At 44.0% G+C, this 23,023-nt stretch overlaps 1 protein-coding gene and 1 long non-coding RNA gene across 3 annotated transcripts in view; both read left to right on the top strand.

Annotated features, from left to right (window-relative positions):
* LOC121365135 overlaps positions 1-4,397 on the top strand; it is a 66,135-nt gene extending 61,738 nt beyond the window's left edge. The window contains exons 2-3 of the long non-coding RNA XR_005956951.1: positions 2,636-2,806; positions 4,331-4,397. This is a non-coding gene — a long non-coding RNA (uncharacterized LOC121365135). The remainder of the gene's footprint in view (positions 1-2,635; positions 2,807-4,330) is intronic.
* Positions 4,398-7,016: 2,619 nt separating this feature from the next.
* On the top strand, positions 7,017-21,829 carry TMEM233 (transmembrane protein 233). Of its 2 annotated transcripts, none has more exons than XM_041488686.1 (3): positions 7,017-7,516; positions 14,254-14,388; positions 14,695-15,086. In XM_041488686.1, the coding sequence occupies exons 1-3, from the start codon at positions 7,328-7,330 to the stop codon at positions 14,743-14,745; spliced, it is 375 nt and encodes a 124-aa protein (XP_041344620.1). In that variant the 5' UTR covers positions 7,017-7,327; the 3' UTR covers positions 14,746-15,086. The 2 variants fall into 2 exon arrangements, with proteins under 2 accessions (XP_041344620.1, XP_041344621.1); XM_041488687.1 differs by lacking the exon at positions 14,695-15,086 and adding an exon at positions 20,000-21,829 and having other exon boundaries at positions 7,027-7,516.
* Positions 21,830-23,023: the final 1,194 nt, after the last annotated feature.

Genomic DNA, 23,023 nt, shown 5'->3' with positions numbered 1-23,023 from the left:
GGGTGTATTCCACCAAAAGGGAAAAACTCACTTTTGCACAAAGTACAGCAACCTTGAAACTCTTGCCCTCAGAATGTGCCTCCCCAAGGAGCTGGAATGCTCCAGCTACACACTCCTCCTGCAGGCTTTGGGCTGATGGCTGCATCAGTCCCACACTATAACATTATTTTTAGTGGTGTCAGTCCTGATTAACAATGCCCATTTTCAAGATTCTGATTTTCCATTGTTGATCCAGATTTCTGCAGTGCACTTCACAGGGGAAAGATTAGACCTGATATTGGGGAAGGCTGAAAAGAAATCCTTTTCTCTTTGTTGACATCTTTATTTTTTTACCTCTGGCAAATGGTTGTTTCTTTCCCATGCAAATTATATGGCTTTTTATTAGGCTGGCTGTATTTTAGTACATTACATTGTAAATTACACCCAACCATTACATTATAGATTTGGTCATTGTGCCATAAATTGTAGCAGATTTTTAAAAGAACTCATCGTGGTTGGCCACTCCAGCACCTAATTTATTTCTAGGACCAGGTTACTGTATCAATCATCAAAACATTGAACACAGAGAGTTTATTAAAACATTTCTCAGACTATTCCAGCGAATCCTTGCCTTTCAAAGGCTGCTGTTCCTTATCTGTGGCTCTTCAAACCATGCTTACAGAGGAGGGCAGGGTGAAGCTAAGGGAAATATACATATTTTGTAATGAAAACGTTGCATTAAAACAATGTCCAGCAGCTCCCATTTCTTGTAGAAAAGAGGAAGAACTGTGACACACATAATCTAAGTGGCTGAGAGAAAAATGGCAGAAAACAAAGCTTTTGCTCCTGTAAAAAACCAGACTTGATTACTGCAGGCTTCTAAAAAGAATCCAGGGCATGAGCAAGGGCTGAAAGTTGTTCAACTTTTTTGGAAGCCCTCTACAAATTCCATGAGAGAGTTACCAGATTTTCTCACACATGAGGTGTCAAAAGAAAATACTGAAACTATTAACAAGACAACCATTCAGCATGGAAGCTCTGTGGGCATGAGCAGTGGGCAGTCACACTCCTCAGTCATGGGCAAGGAGCTGTTAATCTTTCCCTACAATTGCAGTTTCTGTATCTGAAGGGGAGTAAAAGCCCCTCACCCTCACAGAAATCCACAAGCTCCTCCGAGGAGCTTTTGCCCTGTGACAACTGCACCTGGATTTTTGACAGTCATGCAGCATAGCATGGCAATTCTGCCCCAAACCAGAATATTTGGGGATATTATTTGTCAATCTGATGTGCTGGTGTCTGTACCGTGACTTGTCTTGGTATCAGAGGACAAACACATTGAACTCATGCATTTGAACTTTTTTAATTGTGATAAATGTAATGTACAAATTAGGAAAAATATCAAGGTCCTGTTATGTTTACAAGCAGGTTATTTCCTGGTGGGTTCCTATCCCACAAAGTGCTCACTTCTTTTTCCTCATTAAATGATCTCTGGCACAATAATTACCTGAGCCCTGGGCCGTGTTCCCCAGTGCACCTGAGGCCACTGCAATTACATTGAAATAAAGCTGGAGTGGCCTTGATCAGCCAGATGCAAATCTGATGACTGTTCTAATTACTGTATTTGGGAGCCCTTAATGAAAGAAGAGTACGGGTGTGTATGTGTGAGAAAAGGAAAGATGCCTCCTTTGGGATGCTACACAATGGGAAAGTGCTAGGTATATTAAATATTTATAGAACAATTAGTATTCAGCTCCTCCCACAAGTTCAGATGTGAGTTCAGATCCAAACTTTCCCTAATGGGTGTATTTAGCCTTTTGTTCAAGACTTATCCTGCTTGTAACATAACTATGCACAGCCCTGCCTGTGGTTTCCTGTTGCTTGTGTTGTGTGAAGCTGGAGCTGACCAGAGAAGTCCATGAAAAGATTCCAGGCTGACTGTGGAGTGGGAACTAATCAAATTAATTGTCTGTCAAATACCTTTATTAATGAAATATGAGATAATATTAAACAACCCCAAAATATTTCCATAAACGCTTGAATTTGTGAAAAACGTTCAAAAGAGGAATGTTCCAATATTTGCCTCTACAAATCAGTTTGTAGTTTCTTTAATGATAGAGATACCACTCAAGTTGGCAAAATTGTTCAAATTCTTAAACTAACAAGTTTGTTATAAATAGTTTTCATGAACTCATAGACAATAAATGGTCTGTAATATTTCCAAAAGGCTGGATTCACAGCACTGCATTGCACAGCCACATCTGAAATGAATCCTCACGGCAGGAAATCTGAAAAATTAGGTGTCCAGTTTAAAAGAAGCCTATAAATGAAAAGGTATCTGCTATCAAACTCCCTTGTAGAAACTCTCCACGTGGATTCTGAAGGAAGTTTGACTGAGCTGAGTTTTGATGCTCTGTTTTCAGAGCATTAAAGTGAGGTAAGATAAACTCCTGCCCTTTCAGTACTACAACAGACTGTCTTGCCAGTCACAAGGAGAAAAGCTTTCAAGAACATGAACTGGTTTGCAGGGAAGTGGAGCACTGAGATGAAACCAGGGCTCCTCACAGCACAGGTCCCCCATGGCACTGAGCAGATGCCCAGCACTGTCTGAGCTGCTGGAACAGATCCTCTAATGTTGATATCTGACTTCATCACACAGGTCAGAAGCCAGGAGACAGAATGGAAAAGGACAGATCATGGAAAACACCCCAAGACATCTTCACATGTGTTTGAGCTCTTGCAGGCTTGCACAGTCAACTTTTTAATGACTACAAATTGTGATAGCATTCCAGGTTATCACTGAATGAAAAAGCAATCTCAGACTCTGAAGGTAACTTTCATTTTTATCTGAACATTTCACTGGTCACACATTTATTTACCATAAATAATTTACCAAAGTTAACAGCTCATCACAAATCTTTGGTGTTTCCAAAGCCACAGCCCTCAGCTGTGGCCCACAATGAGAAATGGGAATCTGCAGCTGCAAGGGTGAAATTGCAAAGTTTGGTTTAAACTGAGAAAAGCATTTCTCTCGCAATACCTATTACAGCATCAGTGTAGAGAGTAGAGTCCCACAGCCACTGCTGACTCAGTGACACTCACAGAAATACAGCAGCAAAGCCAGTCCTGATCCATAATTTCTAAGGAAGGGAATGTGCATCCTTCCAGTCATTACAGTTTCCACTGCTTAATATGCCACATATTAAACTCTGTCCACTTCAAAAGCAGCAACAAGGAGCTGTTTCCTTTGCATATTGTTGACAAGTAATTTGATTCATATATTCGTTTGGAATTACCAAATGAGAAGGAGTTTAAGCAGCCTCCAAACCTCTCCCTTTTCATTTCTACTCATGCTTCAGTTTAGTGCTCTCAACAAAATGTCTGAACAAAATGCTTCTGCCTACAAGCTTCACAAACACAAGAGCAGCTAAAAGATACTAAAACACCTAAAACAAAAGCATTATGGCTGTTTTCCAAATCCTGCTAGTAAACAAAACTTTAACAAACCAAATTGTGTTTAATACCTCTGGGGAAAAAAAGGAAGGTGGGATGGAATGATTTCTGCAGCTGAAGTTCAGGCAGGAGTTAAAAAGACAGTTCACTCAGTTCACTATGAATAGAGGCTTCCAAGCAAAGGTTTATCAGTGCAAAGCAATTTTGGACACCAAAATGTACCAAGGAAAGAACTGATTTAGCAGGAGACCTGCAAAGAGGAAAAGCTGGAGACACTGGTGCCTGCCTGGCAGACAGGGAGCCATTTCTCTCCAGTGGCTGCTGGAGTGGCACAGATTTCCTTCCAACTTTACAAACCAAGAACCAATATTGCAGCTCTGGCTGTGCTCCTTCATAGCCACAGTCCCTGAGTTTGGGAAGTGTTGCTGAGGGACCTGGCAATCCTGAGGATGGGCAGCCAGCAGAGAAGGGAGGTTCCCACACATTTGGCAAGATCAGAATGACCAGATACAGAATTGTCTTTGATGAGAGAAGGGTGGCTTAGTTTTCCACTGCTCCCCTGCAGAATATTTCTGTAGAAGGATGTATTAAACCAAGCCAAAATACTACTTTTTGGAATATGGGAGGCCTCCATCCAACCTCTTGTGTCCCATCTCCAGGTGATCCCCCTTTCGGGTAAGGGGAAGAGTTATATTGAGCTATGTGACAGGAGAAACAGCCCTGCTGTGTATGCATAATTCAAACCCCATGGGCTTTCCTCCAAAGCAGGGATGGATTTTACTATCATGAGATATTGTGATGAAGTATATAAGAACTTTAAATTACTGTGCAATGGATGCAGTATGAGAATTTTAGGCACCAAATTACTTCATTTCTAGTTTATATATTTTTCTTCCCTTAGAAGGTAGGGAGGTTCTCTGTCCTCTCAAGAAAGACAAAGCATGGCTAAATGTTGGAAGATGATGAGAATACTTTTTTTCAGGTAAGTAGAACTCAGCTTGGAGCCTGATGTGCCTTTTGCCTGTTACTGTTTCATGTCTGGACATACATGTGAGGCTCAAAGAACCTCTGGGCTTTAAACTGCCATTTTTGGTCTTCAATGTGTTCCAGACACTGGAACTTCTTTGCAGGATCACTCTGGGCTGTTAACGTGCCTTTGAGGAGAGTCCTACCAGCCAGGAATACAGCAAAATATGGTGGAGAGACCATATTCCACCATACAAGGAATCTTGCTGGCAAGCCATAGCATCTGAAATCAGGAAACCTTTCCAAAAAAAAGCATTTGGCAACTGCCATGTCTCTGGCCCATCTGCTTTGCCCATCGTGATAAACAATTTATCCATGATTTTGCCTTACTCATATCCCTGGGAAAATTGCTGCTCTGTGCAGAGTGATCAGTTTCTCTTTCAAGTCTCAGCATGAAGTGCAAGGCTGTAAGCAGCAATATTGGGTACTCTGACTCATTCCCTTGGAAGGCTGTTTTTATGATTGTTCATGGAACTATATCTTAGAACTCTCAGCTCACGTTCTTAAATCACTTTCACAGCTTTCTGCTGAGCCGTCTCAGCGCAGTGGTTCTTCCCTCTGAGGTTACAACCTCTGCGAGGCTCTCGGGGCTGTAACTGCCCCCCTCACTGCAGCCTTTGAACCCAAAATGTTGGCTGAGGACCTCCTTCCTTTTCCTCACCTCGGTAAGTGGCTACAAGTCAGTGCCGTTTAAAATTTAATCAGTCTCATCCTAACAGGACATAGTTCTTGGATTTTAACCCATCTTCTACACAAACCGCTAAATTCAGCCACACTAACTGCCTCCTGACAGAACCTTTATCTCAAGAACCTCTTAATGAGCTCTCATTAGCACAAATTGGCCCTGAATAGCTCACCACTTCCTATCTCCTGCTTTCTCTGCAATCCATTAGCATCTGTTAGCAGCCTCGTTTGAACAATTAAACTTTACAGTTTCTAGAAACACACAAGAAACACCAGGTTCTACTGTTAGATCTGTGCCTTTGAGAGACCTGGGAAGGGATTCACACAGTCCAGCTTAACAGAGCCCAAATTCTACCTGAACTTCATTGTCCTCAGAGGAAGATTTAACACAGGTTGTTGATGTCACTGGTGACTCTGCCAGTCCCCGGATCACTCCATCTTGGAGGTCTCCTGGAAAAGCACTAAAACTCAATGTCTGATGTTAAACAGGAAGGATCTACATCCTTTCCTCACAGCCCAGGGTCACGTTTCTCTGGCTGATCTCTGCACACAACTTTGCCTTCTCCTCAGAGTTGATTTGCCACAGCTTTTTGTTGTCCTTGTTTATGTCCACCTTGGATGGCTCAAATTGCCCCCTAAGCCCCTGGATTTTCACAGTCACGAGGTAACAGGTTCTTATTTAACTCTGTTTCAACCACCAGCAGGCAAACTCAAACTCTAACCATTATAATGAGTCCTGAAAGTGTACTCGTGGATTAAAGGCTTGAGGGGCCCTGGAAGATGCTGATCCCTGGCAGAGGATATGGACTCCATCCCTACTGAAATCAGCCCCAACAGTAATTGTGTGGTGTGATGTGAACTGTTTTTCCTGCACTTGTCTGGTGAGTGTGTTTAAAGTCCCCTGAGAACAAACAGATCCGAGATTTTACAGCTGCACAGAGCTTGTGCCTGAACATTAATGGCTACGTTGGCAAGCAGATGGGAGCTGGTCTTTCTTACTCTTTCCTAAAGATGTACCACCTTTTCTTTTGACATTTTGAGAGATCAGCAGATTCTCACTCTGTGTTATATTCCAGACATGCAGCTGAGAGATGATTAATGTCTGTGAAAGTGAAAACACTGCACCTTTATTCCTTATAAAAGTCTTTACTGTGCCACATCTTGTAGGATAACATCCAGAACAGGGATGGGTGGCTCCATTCAAGTCTATTGCAAAACTTCTGGGGACAAAAGCCTCTCATTCATAAAGCTGTAAGCACACCTTACTGGTTTTTTTAACTTTAATTAATGAAATGCTCTCAGGATGAGCCAGTGAGAGCAAAATCTCAACTTCGGCCTTCACCTGACCAAAAGTCTCTATTTTGCTGATACAGGTGTGAAGGTTTTCCTAGGACTACATAGCAGAAACAGCCTGTTCCTTTCTCAGTATAGGCTGCCATGTCATTCCTCACCAACTTGAAAACCATTATGGAAATAGATCTTTATTTACTTGTGGTTGTTTGGGGGTTTTTCCCCCATATATTAGGTTTTAGAGATAATATTGATTTCCTTGCTCACTTTCGTGCATCCCCCACAATGGGTTTCACCTTACCGATGTCATGTTCAGTAATAACGGAATAATTTGCTAAAAAATCGACCTTAATGTTTTAAATTCGTTAGTTTCTGCTGCTCTTCAAAGATTTTGCTAAATTCAGCAAGAGGCTGGGATTAGAAGATGGCAAATTCAGTCCAGATGCGAGGAAATGTCTTTGCGGGCTTTACCCCGCTTGCTGAAGCGTCTCGGACGCTTGGAAAGGCGAGTTTAAGAACGCAGCGCAGCTCTCCCGGGAGTTGTGCAAACTCGGCTTAAATCCTTTAACTGCAGGGGCAGAAGAAGTTCCGCGGAGGCCGGAGCAGCCGCAGGTTTTGCGCCCCGGCCGCGCTGCAGCAGCGCCGGGGGCGCTCCCGGGGCCGGCGGGAGCAGCGCGGGGACCCCGCGGGACGGGGCGCTGGGAACCCCGGCGGGCGGCGTCGGGATCGGCGTTCTTCCCACCGCTCCCCGTGATCCCAGCCCCGCGCCGAGACCCGCGGAGCCCCCCCGCCCCGCCCGGCCCCGTCCCGGGGCGGCTCCCTTGGCTCGGCGCCGCTCGGTCCCGCCCGCCCGGAGCGCTGGGCTTTCCGCGCCGCCCGCCCGCCGCACCGCAGCCCCATGTCCGCGCTCCCCGCCGGCGCCGACATCAAGCGGGCTCTGGAGAACAGCCCCGAGACCAACATCGAGGATGAGCTGCCCGACGGGCCGCCGCAGCCGCGGCCCAAGAGCTACCTGCTCCTCAGCATCCTCTCTTGCTTCTGTCCCGCCTATCCCGTCAACATCGTCGCCTTCGTGTTCGCCGTCATGGTGAGTAGCACCTCCGGCGTGGGCTCCGAGCGGCCACCGCCGGCTCCGGCGGGGAAAGGGACATCCAGCCGCCTTTGAGCCGCTTGTCCCGGGAGCCTGCGGACACTGGGTGAGGCGGCGAGCCCGGGAGCATCAGCAGGCGCGGGCAGGGGGACCACAGAGCTATCCCAGCAGCGATGGAAAACGTGGAGTGAAAGGCAGTTTCCAACAAGTTTTCACTGTCAGGTGGCAGTTTTATTCCAGCTAACGGGGTTTGTTACATCAACTAAGTCGCATGCTGAACTGGACGTAGTATCTGTGTAAGGTGTCAGCCGGAGAACAGAAATCAGATTTGGTTTCTGCTTTAGCGAATCAAATATAAGAGGAGTGCCCTTTTTTTCCAGTAAACAGGCTCTTTGATGCTATTTGTTAGAATAATACAGACAATGATAATGATTGTAAGTTGTTGGCAATCGCCCATGTAAATTGAGTATCACACACAGTGAGAGAACAGCCTTACTCCTACAACCCGAAATTGATACACATTGTCCTTAATAACCCAGCAATCCCCTTAACTTCCAAAGGATTGTTGGAACAGAATCTCCTTCTCTGAGTTAAAAGTTGCAGAGTCAGATCCAGAGTTTTCTAGTCATAAACATGATCAGTGTTATCAGTAACACTGCAATGTATTTCTGTTGTTTAGGAGCTGGAAAAGGTTTAAAACATGTTGTGTATTTTCATCCTTTTCTCTGACAGCCAAGCTGAGAAGGTAAGTAAAAATGTAGTTATTTCTTTTTGCAATTAAGTATAAGAATAGCTAACTATGTCTAAAATATCCCAAGGCACACTCTTGTAAAGTGTGATGAGTAAAAGATTGATGAGAAATCACATTGTTGAAGTTTGAAAGCTACTATTCCAAAGCCATCATTCATATTTTCCTTTTTTTTCCTTTTTTTCCTTTTTTTTTTTTTTTTTCTTTTTTTTTTTTTTTTTTTTTTTTTTTTTTTTTTTTTTTTTTTTTTTTTTTTTTTTTTTTTTTTTTTTTTTTGGTAGTTAATATTTTGGGTTTGTTTTAAATTTTCTTCCTTCTGTGTTTATTTCCTTTGTTGTTACCTTAACTATACAATATGCTCTTTTCCTTATTTTGGGAAGATTTGGTTCTGCTGGTACTCGGCATCCTTTCTGTCCATGGACGCTGAGGGTGCTATATAAAGTAATGAGAGCTGGTGATCTGGGGCTGGGAGCGTCTGTTCCCTGTGACACTGCTTTCATCAAGGTGCTGGGGCTGTACAGAAGTTAACTGTCAAGGACAGAATTTGGCCTCTAAAGATTTTTGCACCCCATATGGAGAAATCTCCACCCACAGCCTGGTTGAAGTTCATGCAGGCTTCTGGAGTCAGGCATCAGTAACTGTTACCAGGGGATATGAAGGATCCAGGGTGGGAAGAGCACTTCCTGAACGCTGAACAGCCTGTGCAGGTCTCAGCTGCCCACTCCCTTACAGAGGGAAACAAAAACCAGACCAATGACCTCCCCTGCCTGGGAATAGCTTCTGTTCCAACAGCATCCTACCTAAAACCTCTCCTTTTCTACAAAAATAGCACATCCAACTTCTTTTCCACAGCCTGACCCCCCTGCCTTTCCAAGCTGCAACCTGTAACTGCTGCATTATCCTCAGCTGCAGGTTCTGCATTTTAGCCTGTGCTGCTTTTATTTCCATTTCTGCTGGGATCTGTACCCTCCCTCCCTTTCTCAGCTGGAGCTGCTAAGGGCTAATACTGAGATACAAGAGTGGGTTATTTTCTTTTCTTACAGAAGACACCTTCACAGTCTGCAGAGCTTACCTGAGACCTTGGGTCAGATTTGAAGACCCTCACAAGTGGATTTTCTACAAATTTCCACTTCATAAAATGGGCCTAAAATGAAAAGTCCTACTGGCTTCTAGAGAGGGCATGGTTCAGCACCCTGTGTACCTGTGTCATGGCCTCCTTAACTGTTCTAAATTCAGACAATGTTTTCGCTCTAAAAGTAGAATCTGGGCTCTAACACACCCCCAAAATAAGTGACAGATTTGTCCTCAGTCTCTTCTGTCTCTTCTGCTGCCCCATTTACAACTCCAGCACTGGTTTCCTCACTCCTTTCTCACCTTTGGAGGCTCAAACCTCACCGTTACAGATCTTACCTCCTTTACTTTATTTTTAGAATAAACCTTTTGCAAGTCCTCCCTATTGCAATAATAACTTTCCTTGTTCCTTACCTGTCTGTTTCTCATGGCAGGGTCAGAGGAGAGCTGGTAGAAAGGGCATTATTGGCATCACTGTGTTGCCATATTGGCATTACAAGAGCCCCCCCTCCAATGAGCCACTGGCCACTTGCAGGGTGAGCACTGCTCAGCATTTTTGGCAAATGGAGCTCTGTTTTCCCCAGGACTCAGTCAGCCCCAGGGACACCTCCCTCAGCTCTGCCCTATTCTCCAGGTATGGGAAACAGGCAAGAGTTTGGGGCCAGGTACCAGGTCAGGAGGCTTCTGTGGCACAGGAGATTTCTCTGGTGTGGCGCTGGGGGTGGACACTGTGTCACTGAGCTCTTTGGCTCCTTATCTGCAGTGGTGAGCCCAAAGAGCTCTCAGGGAGCTGCCAGCTGTGCCTGAGACCTGGCTGGAGAGGACTGGCTGTGTCTGGCTCATGGGGTCAGAGCTAGAGGGAGGCTGTGGAATAAGTCTGGGAAATGAATCAGATATTTTCAATGCCAGCACTGAGGTCTGACAATTGAACATGTTTTTATGGCCTTTCTCAGTACCCCCATTCAGCTGTCTTCATTTCAAAGATCTCTATGTCAGAATAGTTCTGTAATTCCATAGGGCCTTACATTTGTAAAAAAACTCCAAACAGTCTCTCCAAAGCTATTTCTCACTGATTTTTTTCTCCAAACTCCCTCTTTCTGTTGACACATTTTTGTTTAATCACTTCCATGATTCAAACAACATATGTGGTCAAGCTGTGACAATCTTGGCTCATCTGCCTCTGATAGTAACAAGTTCTTTGTCTGCATTTGTTGCTGTTGGATTCAGATGCCTTGCCTTTATATGGCTTTCCCTAAGGAGAGACAACAAATTAGAGGGTGGTGGAAGCTGTGGGGACAGGAAAGGATCCCTTTCTCAGGGAACCATCTCTTTTCATTGGGATCCTAATGAGCCATGTGCAGTGTGTTGGCTGTGGCCAGCTCAGTGACCAGAAGAGTGACCAGTGTTTCTGTATTTAGAAAGTTTACTTGCAGAGTTTATTATTTATACATCCCTTGTTAGGTAGCTTGTAGGTACCTGGATATCTAACACATTATGGGACAGCCTGTACTCATTCAGGAATATTAAACAGCATATTTAATATTCAGGAATGTTAAATAACAGGGCTCAGGAGGTGCTGTGAAGGCATTTTTGCATGGCCCTTGCCTTTGCAAACTGGTAGGTTCTTGTTTTTCCTCAGCAGCACCCTGCAGAGCCAACTCCCCTTTCACGTGTCCTGCTCAGCACCTGCCTGCTCTGAATTGCTCCCCAAGTGCCCCCTCTCCTTTGTGTTTCCCTGTGAGCTGTTCCTACAGTGAGGAGTCACCCTGAGTCAGCAGGTCTCGTTCTTCCTTAGGTCTGAACTAGAGAGTGTCTCCTTTCCAGGCACAGCCAATTAAGGTTCACCCAGCCCGGCTTGTAGAGCCTGGAAAATGCTGATCAGAGAACCTCAGTCTGGTCTGCCCAGATCTGAAAGAAATGCAGAGGAAGATTTCTGAAGTAACTGAGTGCTCTTTCATGGTTTTGCCACGATCAGTGCTCTGGGAGTGTGGAACAGAAAATACACATAAAAAGGGATTAATATTTTATAGCTAATTCAGCACATTTCTGTTCACATGAGGTCAAGTCACTTTATTGTTGAACTGAGAATGTTTTATAAATAGATGTGTGTGAATCTGGTGAAGTCACTGAGATTACTCAAGTAAATAAACAGCTGCAGAACTGTGGCTTTAATTTACATTATGACTTCATAGCCAGCGAGGTAGCAGAAACCTGAGAAATCATATGGTGTTAGGTGGAAAAGGGCTGAAATTTGTTTTAAAAGTTGGACAGACCAAATGGCTCATACAGATGCTGTGTTCTCAATATATTGCCCAGCCCTTGGAAATAAATAGATGTAACAGTTAAAGCTTTAACAGTTGATGCTATCTCTGTCTAATGTTGAAAACTGGAAGCTTGAGCAGGAGCCCTTTGAAGCAGATGCAAGTAATGAATTTCAAAAAGCTTTGCATCAGACCCCAACCACTCCCTCAAACCTCTTATTTTTTTATTGAATGCTTTCTAATTTTTTTCATTTAATTTAAACCTCTTCATAGAGAAACTTTGGTCTCCTTCCTGTCTCACCCAAATTCTGTTCTTTATCATTAATGTTGTTTTCCTCCTCTTGATCGTGGATTTATATTAAAATGGCATTATTTATTAAACTTTGCATGGTGAATTATTTATGCAGTACCTGCAGAAATCACATGGACATTTTCCAGACTTCCTCAATACATTAGTAAAATGGCCCAAAACTGCAAGCTGGTGCTGTCAGGTCTTGCTTACAACTCTGTCTCACTTTTGAGACCACAAGCCTGGGGAGCTGAGTCGATGGTGTCTGTAGAACCCCTCTGCAGATGCCATGCAAGGGGAGTCCTTTGGTAAAAGCTGAGCACGAAGCCCAGGGCCAGGGTGTCTGTGGTGCTTCTCTGTGTTTCTCCCCTCAGCCACAGTGGCATTGGTGGTTGTTGGCAGAGACAGGAGGAGGTCAGTCTGCCCAAGGCCAAGCTGAGCTGTGTTTCTCCTCTTAACCTTTTTTTAAGACCTTTCCAAATGAACTTTGAGAAAGCTCTTCTGCAGCCAGGACTGCTGGGGACAGTGGGGTGGCTTGGGTGAGAGGACAGTGCCAGTCCCTTTGCAGCAGGATCAGGGCTGGCACTGTGCTGTTTGACTGTGCCCACCTCTCATTTCCATCTCTGCCCTCTTTCCCCATTATGTGCTTTCCAGCCTCAATGAAATCTGACAGCAGAGCAGAGGTATTAGTGATATTCTCTGGGGACACAAACCAGAGAAATGTTTAGGCATGTGGGCTTCCAGGAAGAGAAGAAATGTATCAGTGCTCTCTTTAAGGACATGAGTGCATCAGCATCTCAGCCTTTCGTAGACTCCAGAGAATAAGTACCTGCACTTATCCCTGAGATGCAGTTCTAGGAATGCAGGCTGTGTTGCTTTGGGGCTGTGTGGGCTGGGCTGATGCTCCTGCGGTGCTGACACCACGAGTGCACCCAGCCCATTAGCTCTGCATGCTCACTAATTGACACAGCACACACAGCATGCCCCTCACTGCTTTCCTGCTTGGGAGAAATGGCTCTACAGCAGGGCTTGGTGTGCTCTGAACTTCCTCCCTTTCCTGCCCTCCACAGTCTCAGCTCTTCACTCTCTTCTGTGTTTGCTGCAAAAAGTGATTTATAGCTGAAGCACTTGCATTATAGCATTTGGTGATACCTCACACAGTCGTTTTCTAGAGACAATCGGAATTCTTTAGTCCAGAGAGCAGTTAATTTGATCAGGTCCCCATATCTCTCTCCCTACTCTTCCCATTTCTCTGATACTTCCTGAAATAAATACAAGATACTAAAAACCATGTTGTGACTAATCTGATTCCCTGAGGAAGTATGCTGAGTTCAACAGTGAAATCTGATCAAGAAATCTGGACTCAATGCTATGGTTTATGAACTCAAACTCTCATGATTTTACAAAAGAATTCTTAGGAATAATTCCCTTTTTAATGCTTTGATAGCATCTCATTCTTGGGAAAAAATTTCAACAAACTGTGTTCAGACCTACAGTACTTTGTGTGGCTTACTGAATCTTTTCCTTTAAAAATGGTTTGGTTAAACCAAAAATTAATTCAGAAAATCCTACAGTCTGTCTCACAAAAGCCTGGAGGGTCAGAGTGGTCCTATCACACATTGCAATCTGAGCATGCAATGAATGTAAAGCATCTGCTAAGTCACGGCTGGGTGGAGAGAAACTCGAGGCTCTTGAGATAATATGGGGATATCTGATGCACACCTCAGGATGGATATGATAATAATTATCAGTGCCTTCCAGAAATGCAAAGGAACATAACTTCTAGCCCATGAGGATGGCACTCAGATGTTTTGTTCAGATGACCTATATTTCTTCGGTTTGTATTCTTCCCACCACTAGGAAATTACCTGTTAATTCTTCAAACTTTGTTTGGAAAAGTAAAATATTGGAAAAATAGGTAATTAGTAAGCTGTTTATAGTTTTGCTGATACTTTCTCTAAAAATGCAGCGTATTTCTGCTCTTTTTTATGCTTATAGTCTTGTAAAGCACAAGAATTTATCTCACTGCTAGTGAAGTGGCCAACTAACAATTCCCATATACTACAAAACTATTTCCAAAGATAAAAGCCACTGGTTTATGCAAGTGGGCTGGTGTTGGTTTGACAGCTTCTGTGCTGGTGTGTATCATATAAACAAAGCCCCACCACTGAAGAAAAAAAAAAAAAAAAAAAGAGCTGTAGCTTCAATGAAAGGTACTGAAAATGAGTGGAACAGAAAATTGGACTCCCTGCTTACCTTGGCAGCGGACATTGATTTGTTCTGTTGGTTCAGAGCTGCCACGCTGCTTTGCCACCAGGTTTCTGTTTGAAAGGAAGAGCTGTGATTCCCTGTTTGCCCTCTGCAGGCTCTGAACAGTTACAACCAAGGGGACATAGAAGGCTCCAAGCGGCTGGGTCGCAACGCGCTCTGGGTGGCCGTGGCCTCCATCATCATCGGCCTCGTCATCATCGGCATCTTCTGCGTGGTTCACTTCACAACGGTGAGCAGGGGCTCTCTCTCTGCAGGGCCCCCGGAGCTGGGCACTGAGGGCTGCCACAACCACCTCTCTTCATCTATCCAGGGATGCATGTATGCTTTCCAGAAGAATTTTATCGTATTTTACGCTTTAGAAAATTCTGTTTTCTGTGGTTAAACACAAGCGACTCTGCCTTAGCAGCAGGTGGTTTTCTAGAAACTCTTGCAGCTCCAATACGTTTTTCCAATTTTGGCCAGCTGCTTTTTGGTTTTTCTCCTCCTCAGCTTCACCATCTTTCATACCAAGCGACCTGAGATCTTTAAATTTCAGGTAACAGAGTCCCCATGTGCTAATTTTCAGTCTCACGGTCTGGCCAACTGATCTTTTAACAAGGAGGAGACAACAGTCAGTTACTCTTCTACTGTTTGACAGGAAAAGAGATGAGCAGAACTATATCAGAAGTGACCACAAATGTCATTCTGACTTGTGTCTCTGCGGGGTAAGGCCCTTTACTCTCCATGCTGTGTTATTGTCCTGCCCTCGCACACCTGCAATAATAGAAACAAAGCTCAACAAATGAATCTCTGTAACACAGGGGTTACCCAGTTGGATTGCTGGGAAAGAGGACAAAAGCAATTTAGGGTATTGATAATCTTTCTTAAGGTTGTGCAACAATATGTTCTTTTCTCCACAAGACTGTGTACTTCCCATTAAAATAACCGATTTAAATGAATTTATTATTGGCTGGTTTGGTTGGAGGGGATTTCAGTGCACTATACAAACTTATGCATAAGCTACAAACAGAGAACACCCCATTTACCACTGAAATGAAGACACCTCTGGGGAGTGGAATGCAGTGACTGGTTAAATGTGCACAGCATTTTCATACAAAAATTGAAGCACAACATATTGAGCTGCAGGGAAATTACTGGAGAGGGGGTCCAGCTCTGTGAGATATTACTAGATGGTGCTGCAGACTCTAAGTGGCCTGTGCATTCATTAATTTTCTGTGCATTTTGCAAGCGTGAGCCTTGGTTCAGCTTGTGTTCAGCTCATTCAGTGCTCACAGATTTAAACCCAAGTCCCTTCAGGCTGGGGGTGCCAAGTTTTGTAATTGACAGCAGCAGCAAATTCCACCACCTTACTCATCATTTCTCAGGCAAGGAGAGCAGCTCAGTTATTTTTTCAAAGTAGGGGAGGGAAGGGCAGTGGGAGGGGTGGCAGACAGCACTGGCCTGAAGCATTCACAGTGACCAGGCAGCAGTAAACCAGTATAACATAACTTCATTTTTCTTTTGAGGACTTTTTAAATTTGTTTTGGTTCTGGGGTTTTTTTTTAAGAGAAAACTCTCTGTTGGGTGGAAGCAGCCAGGTGCCTGGGAACCTCAGAGCACTGCTGGGATATTAATTTCTGTACATAGTTTCCACAGAGCTTTCTTGGCCAAATGGTACCATGACTTTAGTGAGGAGTCAAGGTTTACTGGATTCACTCTGCTCTCTGCCTTTCCAGCCTCTTCACTGCTCCCCTTCTCCTTCTCACTTGTCACCCTGCAAAGAGCCTTTGCTTCTAGGAAAGGATTTGATGGCAACAACAATCTTTTGATATGAAAATGAGTGAACAGAAGCACCCAGCTGGGCTTTCCACTCCCCATGCTTACCTGGGTTCCCTCTGTTGCCTTACTCTTGGACATTTTTACTTTATACTAAATTGTCTTAGTCTGATGTTCCAATGCTGTGAATGGCTTTGCACACCCCATTCAATGATTTCACACCCATTTGTGCCTTTCTCATGATTATTTACTGACAGCCACTTTGCTGAAGTGATTGTAAATTAATTCTATGCCAACTTTAAAATATGTTTCAGTATTAGTAAGGTAGCACAAAATAGCCTTGACACAATAATATGGCAGATTTATTTGATCACCATTAAGCACAGATTTAATGTTTCCATGACCTACACATGCATTTTTCCTGGAAGTTAGACATCAGCAATATATATGAAAAGCTTGACCCTTCCAAGATTGATTCCTGTACTTTATCCACTTGAAATTAATCAGATACCACAGTACCCAGTTCTTCCTGCTGACATTCCTTGTGGCTTCTTTTGGTCTTCAAGGGATAACAAGTCTCACTGCAAATTACCTCTGGGAGATACTGCTGCCAGTATCAAAGATGCAAAGTGTACTGAGAACTCAAGGTCTCTTCTACAACATGAAGCCTCTGAGAAGCAACAAAAATAAGACATCCAAGTCAGGTTGGCAGGGGGGAATCTCTATCAGTTGTTACACAACTTTTATTATAGGTACAGGAACTTGAATCAGGCTCAGCTGGCTCTGAAGCCTCCTTCAAAACAACTCCACATGCCTCAGCCAGGAGAAGAATATCGAGCCAGGTGTGGTGAGGGTAGAAATGGTAGAAGTTGAGAGAGAGGAAGAGCAGGAGATTCCTGCTTTGAGCAAACAATGATTTTATACCACCAATAATACTCCCAAATGTACCCCCAATAATAGTGCCAGATTTGGGAAGAGGAAGACCCTTTCACTTTCCAGAAAACCCCTACTTCCAAGTGTCCTCATGTGCCTTCCTTGGTTTGTTCAGTCACAGTAGCACAGGAATAACAGCAGCCAACACCTACGTCTGCAGGGAAGAAACAGCCTTGACTTCTCATTTTGAGGATTTAGTCGGAGTTAAGTCAGCTCAGGGCTTCTCCTGCTGCCTTGGAGAGCCTCGTTTGTCTCAAACACTGGCATGTTATCTTTAGCAGACATATATTAAGAGATGTAGTGATACATATTTCTATCCTGGAACAGGGCACACCCAACTCTTGGGAGCCATCTATGTTCTGCAGCCATGCCCCTAAATGTAGGCAAGGAAGGGGAAGGCATCACTTGCATCACTGGAGCTGGCAGCCCAGCAATCAAACTTGTGTGTCCTGCTCAGAGTGAAGTGGTGTGTCCCTCATCGTGCTGAGGACGCTGAGTGCAGAGCTGTGTGTGTGTGAAGTCAGGGCTGGGCCTCATTCCACACCGGGCCGAATTTATTCTTGCTCTTCCCCATTTGCTTTCACCCTCCCCTGTCAGCTTCCCCTGTGTCCCTGCCTTGCCAGTCCCGAGTGCTGAGTTACATTTCCAGGGCTTGCTCAGATGTACCTTTAGCTGGTATTTGTGCCACCACAGTCTGGCCCTGCATGTGTGCCTCAGGCATGCTGTCCATCAAGAAGTGCCGTGAGAAATGGGATGTGTTTGCCTTCCCTGAGGGAACACCAGCTGACGTGGAGCAGGGCAGGGCTGTGTGCCACAGCCTGTGTGTGCCATACCCTGCTTGCTCCCACCCAGTGCCACTGTTCTCATCTTGCTCCTCTCAGAAACCTTTCCCCAGACTTGCACAGGCTTGGAGTCAGCCTTCCCCCCTCTAAACCTTTTGTTCAGCAAAAGGTGGTGATTTAGTCAGTCACTCTCAAGTCATTTACAACCTGTGTTTTCAGAGCAGCCTCAACGTCTTTGAAGCAGATCCCAAATTCTGTTTTGGTTTGGGTTTTGCTGATGAGGCACCCTTGTATTACATTTTAATTCTGCTGGCAGGGTTCATGGAAACAAAAGCCTGGGCTGGATCCTCCTTACTTTAGTGAAGGAGATCCTAAGTATCCCAAACCCTATTCTTAACTGGATCTAAACATGTCATATTCTACTTCATGCTGCCATGTGAGTAGTTCAGAACAATATTTAGCTCCTCACAGCACATTACTTGTAGACCACCTGTAGTGTCTGAGTGACACTTTGCAGTGCTGCTCAGGGCTGAACTAGAACTCACATGAGTTTTGCCACCCAGCCGAGCCACAAGGCATTTCATATACAGCCCACGTCTTCTGTGCTCCTCTCTTGTGGACTTCTGCAGTCTGGACAAGTAGGAGTGAGCCAAGCAGAAATGTGGAGGATGAGTGAGAGGTGTTAGAAGTAAAAACTCCAGTAGATTGAGACAGGAACAGTTTTGCTCTGAGGAAGTAAGCCAAAACGCCATGAGTTTGGAATTTTATGCAAACCATTATGATATTTTAATGCTTTCTAGAGGAGCCTGAACTTCTGACCCCTTCTTTAATCTCACTTGATTTAGAACTTCGCCCCAGGGAAGCCACAGAAATGCCACCTGTCAGCATGGCTTCCAAGGAACTTCCAAGCCAGGCTGTGAGGAAAGCACTAGCTTGCACTGCTCAGAAGCAGAAGGGTTTTAAATCAAGCACGTGTGCAGTAATGCAGCATTGGGAATTCCAGGTAGAAGGAAAAGGAATAAGTGTTTAGACTGTGCACAGGGACAGATGTACACGTACAATTTCCTCACTGACTTAGAAATAATTCTTCAGGAGGAAAAGGAGTGCAAGATTACTTTTAATGTCTCTGCTGTCCTGTTCCTGAGGCTCTCAGAAGCCTTTGCAGACATTCCACTCAGTGACTGCCTGGCTTGCAGAGACAGAACAAGCTGAAGACCAGCATGAGGACGGGGATTACTCAGCCAGCCTGCAGACCTTTACACTGGCCATCCCATCCTCTGCACCTTACCATAAAAATAAACATATCAGGGTCTTGTGCTGCAGGGATGGGCCTGCCAGTAAGAGATAGAGCTCCAAGCCTGTTCTTTAATTCTAGGTATCCACCCAGCCAGGGAGCTCATACTGCTGATTTTCTATTGTAAGGGTACATACTGTTTATTTCCTTGATCCTTACGTTGTTTTACTGGATTTGTGAAAACACAGGAGCCTAAAGTCCTCTATCTGTCTCCCAAAGTGTTCCCTCAGCTGGGAGGCTGAGCAGTGGCACAGTGTGCAGGTGCACAGACAATGTGGTCATATCAGCCTGACTTCCTTAGCAAACCATATGAAAAATTCTGGTCCAGAAAGAGCTATTTCATCTGTGCACAGAGGAGATGTTCCTACAATGGATTCTACCCAGTGGAGCCATGAGTAGCATCCAAGAGACAGTCAGCAAAGGCATTAATGGTGTCTGCAGGACATATTTACTGTGCAGTGCCTGGGGTCCCAAATCCCTCCTTGAGGAGCTGCTAGATGGAGGAGATCCCTCAGGCTCCAGCAGAACCCAGAATCCAGTGATAGGTCAGGGCATCCATGGGTGGTGTCTGACAGCTTTCCCCTACACAAGAATTTGAGGGAACTCCTCAGATCCTTCCTCTCCAAATGCAGATGCACAGGACAGGTTTCCCCGTCCTTTTAAAGCATGTTGAGTGTTACTGTGGGATTTACCAAGTTCTCCCAACTGCTGGAGGGTTGTTCTTGTCTGACTGCTTTATGTACCCCTCCAAGGAAGCAGAGATGTTGTTGACCTCATGAATCTTTGTCAAATAAGAGCCCATTTCCTGGAATGAAAGGCCCTGATTTGCATTGATTCAGGTAACCCAGTTTAAAAATTCAGTTCGGACTGACAGATGACCAATGCCATTAGAAACTCAGCTCTTTGACTCAAAACTGTATTGAGCTGCTAGTCTAGAGGGATGTTTGTTAAGAGAACAAGTGCTACTAATGTGGCATAATGTATCCATTAGATCTGTAGAATTAATAATTTAAACTCACAGGGCAAACTCTCTGTCTTCTCCTCCTTTAAACACACATATTTCTGTGTCCTTGCAGCATGCTATCTGAAGACCAGGACTGCACTTGGATGATATCAACATGTAAACCTCTGGAGAGGGAGAAAGAAGAGATGGAAACCATTCCAGACTGTTAGCTCTGACCCTACAAGTCTGCAGAGGCATGTTGCTGGTGAATGAACTGATAGCCCAGTTAGTTAATCAGCATGGCGTGACCAGGTTTTCAAAATCATTTATTTATAAGACATCTCAGTATAAAGCAGCATTTTCTCTTTTACCCTAATGCATAATGAGATTTGCCCTAAAAAAAAAATCCCTTTTCTTTCTCTTTTCCATGGAATGTATGCTGGATCTGTGATGCTCCCTGGCTGACCCCAGCCAGACAAAGGCAACATATCCAAACTGTTTATGGTGCACAGTGTAAGATCTGATGCACAGCCCACTGAAGTTAGTAGGAGAACTCCTGTTACTTCTGGCAGATTTTGGATCAGGCCATTAAGGATTTTTTTCATTACTTTAAAATAGTCTCAACATGATACAACTGTACCCATGGGTTTGTGATTTTTTCCTGCTCTGTGATTTTATAATGCCGTGGGCGCACTCTGACTCAGCAGCTGCTTTCTTTTGTCATCCTTAGCTTTTAGAACTTTACCTTGGATTTTTAAACACCTGGGACCGATTTCAATCACTTGATTATTAAGAGAGACTCTTCTTCCATAGCATCCATGTTTTTATTAATGATTTCTTTTTGTTTTGTTGTCTTTCATTGTTGCACTCCCTTGACTTAGCTCCTGTCCCGCATTAAATTTGCACTGATCATATTTTCCTCTTTAAACCTCACACATGTAAAAAGTTCCTATTTTTTTATCTGACAAAAGATCTTCTTTTTAAACAGAAGTCCTTCATCCCTTTGTTGCTGTGCTTCTAGCAAGGCACATAGTTTCATTGTGTTCTGCTTTGTTCATGTGGGTTTTGTTTAGCTCATCCTCTCATCTCTGTGACTGGTCTGTGTATCACTGCAGTTAGAGAAGGACAGACTTCTGCACCTCTGCCTAGTTACAGACACACTTCCTGATCCTTAGACACTGCTCAGCGAGCAGCCTCTGGTTCCAGAATTGATGGCCTCTAAATTACTGCCATTACTTGATAACTTGTGAAAATCTAGCATGGGACAGCTGTTTGTATTAGCTGTTTCACGGAATACAATTGCTTTGTCACACAAATATTCCACCTTAAAAGGAGTGAGCTCTGGTGAGCATTAAGATGTGGCTGCATCCTCAGTTGTTGCTCTGCTTTATTACCACACCTTCAAGACAGCCGTGCCAACTTCCACTGCCTCTCTCTGCACCAACACCAACCTGGAGCAACTGCCCAGAAATCCAGGGAGTTCTGCAGGTGCAGGTGAGAGAAGAATCATCTGTCAGGAGTTCAACAACATATTAAAAAAAAAAAAAATCCTCCCAGAAACCTTTACCTGTTAAAGCATATGCCTGGAAGTAGCATGTATTTTTTGTGCCTTGATATTATATTTTCAATGTGCTTTTTCGCTTTCCTTCCTGCCAAATTCTGTTTTTCATTGAAGTCAGTGAAGCATTACCTCTCCTTAATTACTGCAGTATTAAACTTCACACACACTGGTGAAGTCAGCTGATTTATTAAACATTTACACTGATCAGATTTGTCCACATGGGAATCTTGCCACTGATTTTGATGATCCCAAGAATTGGCTGTTCTGTGAACTCCTCTTTGGTATTTGAATACTATTTTAATGGTCTGATATGTCTTGTGGGACTTTTAGTAGCTTGCCTTATTACCAGATATGATAGAAATGTCATTGACAAGTGGAATAAAATTACTTTTAATTCATGTCTATTCTGGTATGTGGGAAGTGTCTTTCCTAAGTTTTGTTTCCTCTTCTACTGGAAAGAGTAATATCCCTTTTTCTAACCCCTTGGACAGTTTCAGAATGAAGTGAATCACAGCAAAGGGAGGTTTCCAAAGTTATGTGGGCACCAGAGGATAGGGAGAGGCAACTTGAAGTATTTTTTAACTGCCTGACAAGGGCTGAGATCAATAGGAGCTAGACACCCGACTTGTTCAGAAGCTTTTGAAAACCATACTGGAAATCTAACTTGCATCTTGTTCCTCATAAATATCTTTGAAGTCTCACTCTTAATATAATTGAGAATTGAGCCATTGTACCTTCAGTGCTTCTGAAGATAAATGTTGGTACCTTACAGTGCTATTGATTGGTATAAAAATAAAGGCTTTATATTAAACCACTTAATGTGACAGAGAGGAGAGAATGCAGCAATTCCTCTAATGTCCTTAGTGCTTCTGTGTCATAGGTAATCTTATTTTTGCTTTACTAATGTATTGGTATTGGTTCTCTTCATTTATTTATGTTTACATAAATTTTCAACCATGTTTGGGAAGTGCAGCTTGTGCTGGAAAGAGGTATGGTCCTTGTACAACCACATTGTTCTGACGTGTGACAGAGACATCCCAGCAGGCAGCAAACACAGGGAGCATAAATGACATTTTAGTGCCCAAATCAGCAAGGCCCTAGTGCCAGCAGAGGCTGTGGAAGGCAGAATGCAGGTGTCTGACTGAGGAATTTGTGCCTGCTCCATATTTAGAGGGACATATATACAAATTTCATTATCTCAGACAGCTCTGGAAATTACCTGTTCTTCATGTCACGCACCTCGATTTGGATTTGGTCCATTATTCTGCATTGGACCTACCATTTTTGGTAGGAAGAAAGCCCTGTTATATGATATATGTGCTGAATTATGTTATTTGATGAAACAGAGGGAGGTGGGAAGCAGTAAGATGTGTTTCAACTCAACATCTGTGTCCTGGGTGCATGAACAGAGTCTTCCTTCTGCAAAGCTCCTTCAGGCTTCCATTTATTGGACACAGTGTCCTCGCACACTGAAGGCACCAACTAATGCCTCAAGTCCAACTCCCTTTTCTTTCCTGCACATATTACAGGCAGAGACAGATGGAAACTTGAAATTGCTGGCCTCAGCTCCTGGATCACGTTGGCACCTTTGGCTTC

This window comes from Pyrgilauda ruficollis, unplaced genomic scaffold (genome assembly GCF_017590135.1).
Source record: "Pyrgilauda ruficollis isolate IOZ18807 unplaced genomic scaffold, ASM1759013v1 scaffold9, whole genome shotgun sequence".
NCBI classification, from domain to species: domain Eukaryota; kingdom Metazoa; phylum Chordata; class Aves; order Passeriformes; family Passeridae; genus Pyrgilauda; species Pyrgilauda ruficollis.
Note: the sequence above shows the minus strand (reverse complement) of the source record. Positions and strands in the feature narration are given on the sequence as shown.

Coding starts and splice junctions, on each gene's coding strand:
- TMEM233 (XM_041488686.1), top strand. CDS start 7,328: ATGTCCGCGCTCCCCGCCGGCGCCGACATCAAGCGGGCTCTGGAGAAC. Junction 7,517..14,253: donor CCTTCGTGTTCGCCGTCATG/GTGAGTAGCACC, acceptor TGCCCTCTGCAG/GCTCTGAACAGTTACAACCA. Junction 14,389..14,694: donor GCGTGGTTCACTTCACAACG/GTGAGCAGGGGC, acceptor TTTAAATTTCAG/GTAACAGAGTCCCCATGTGC.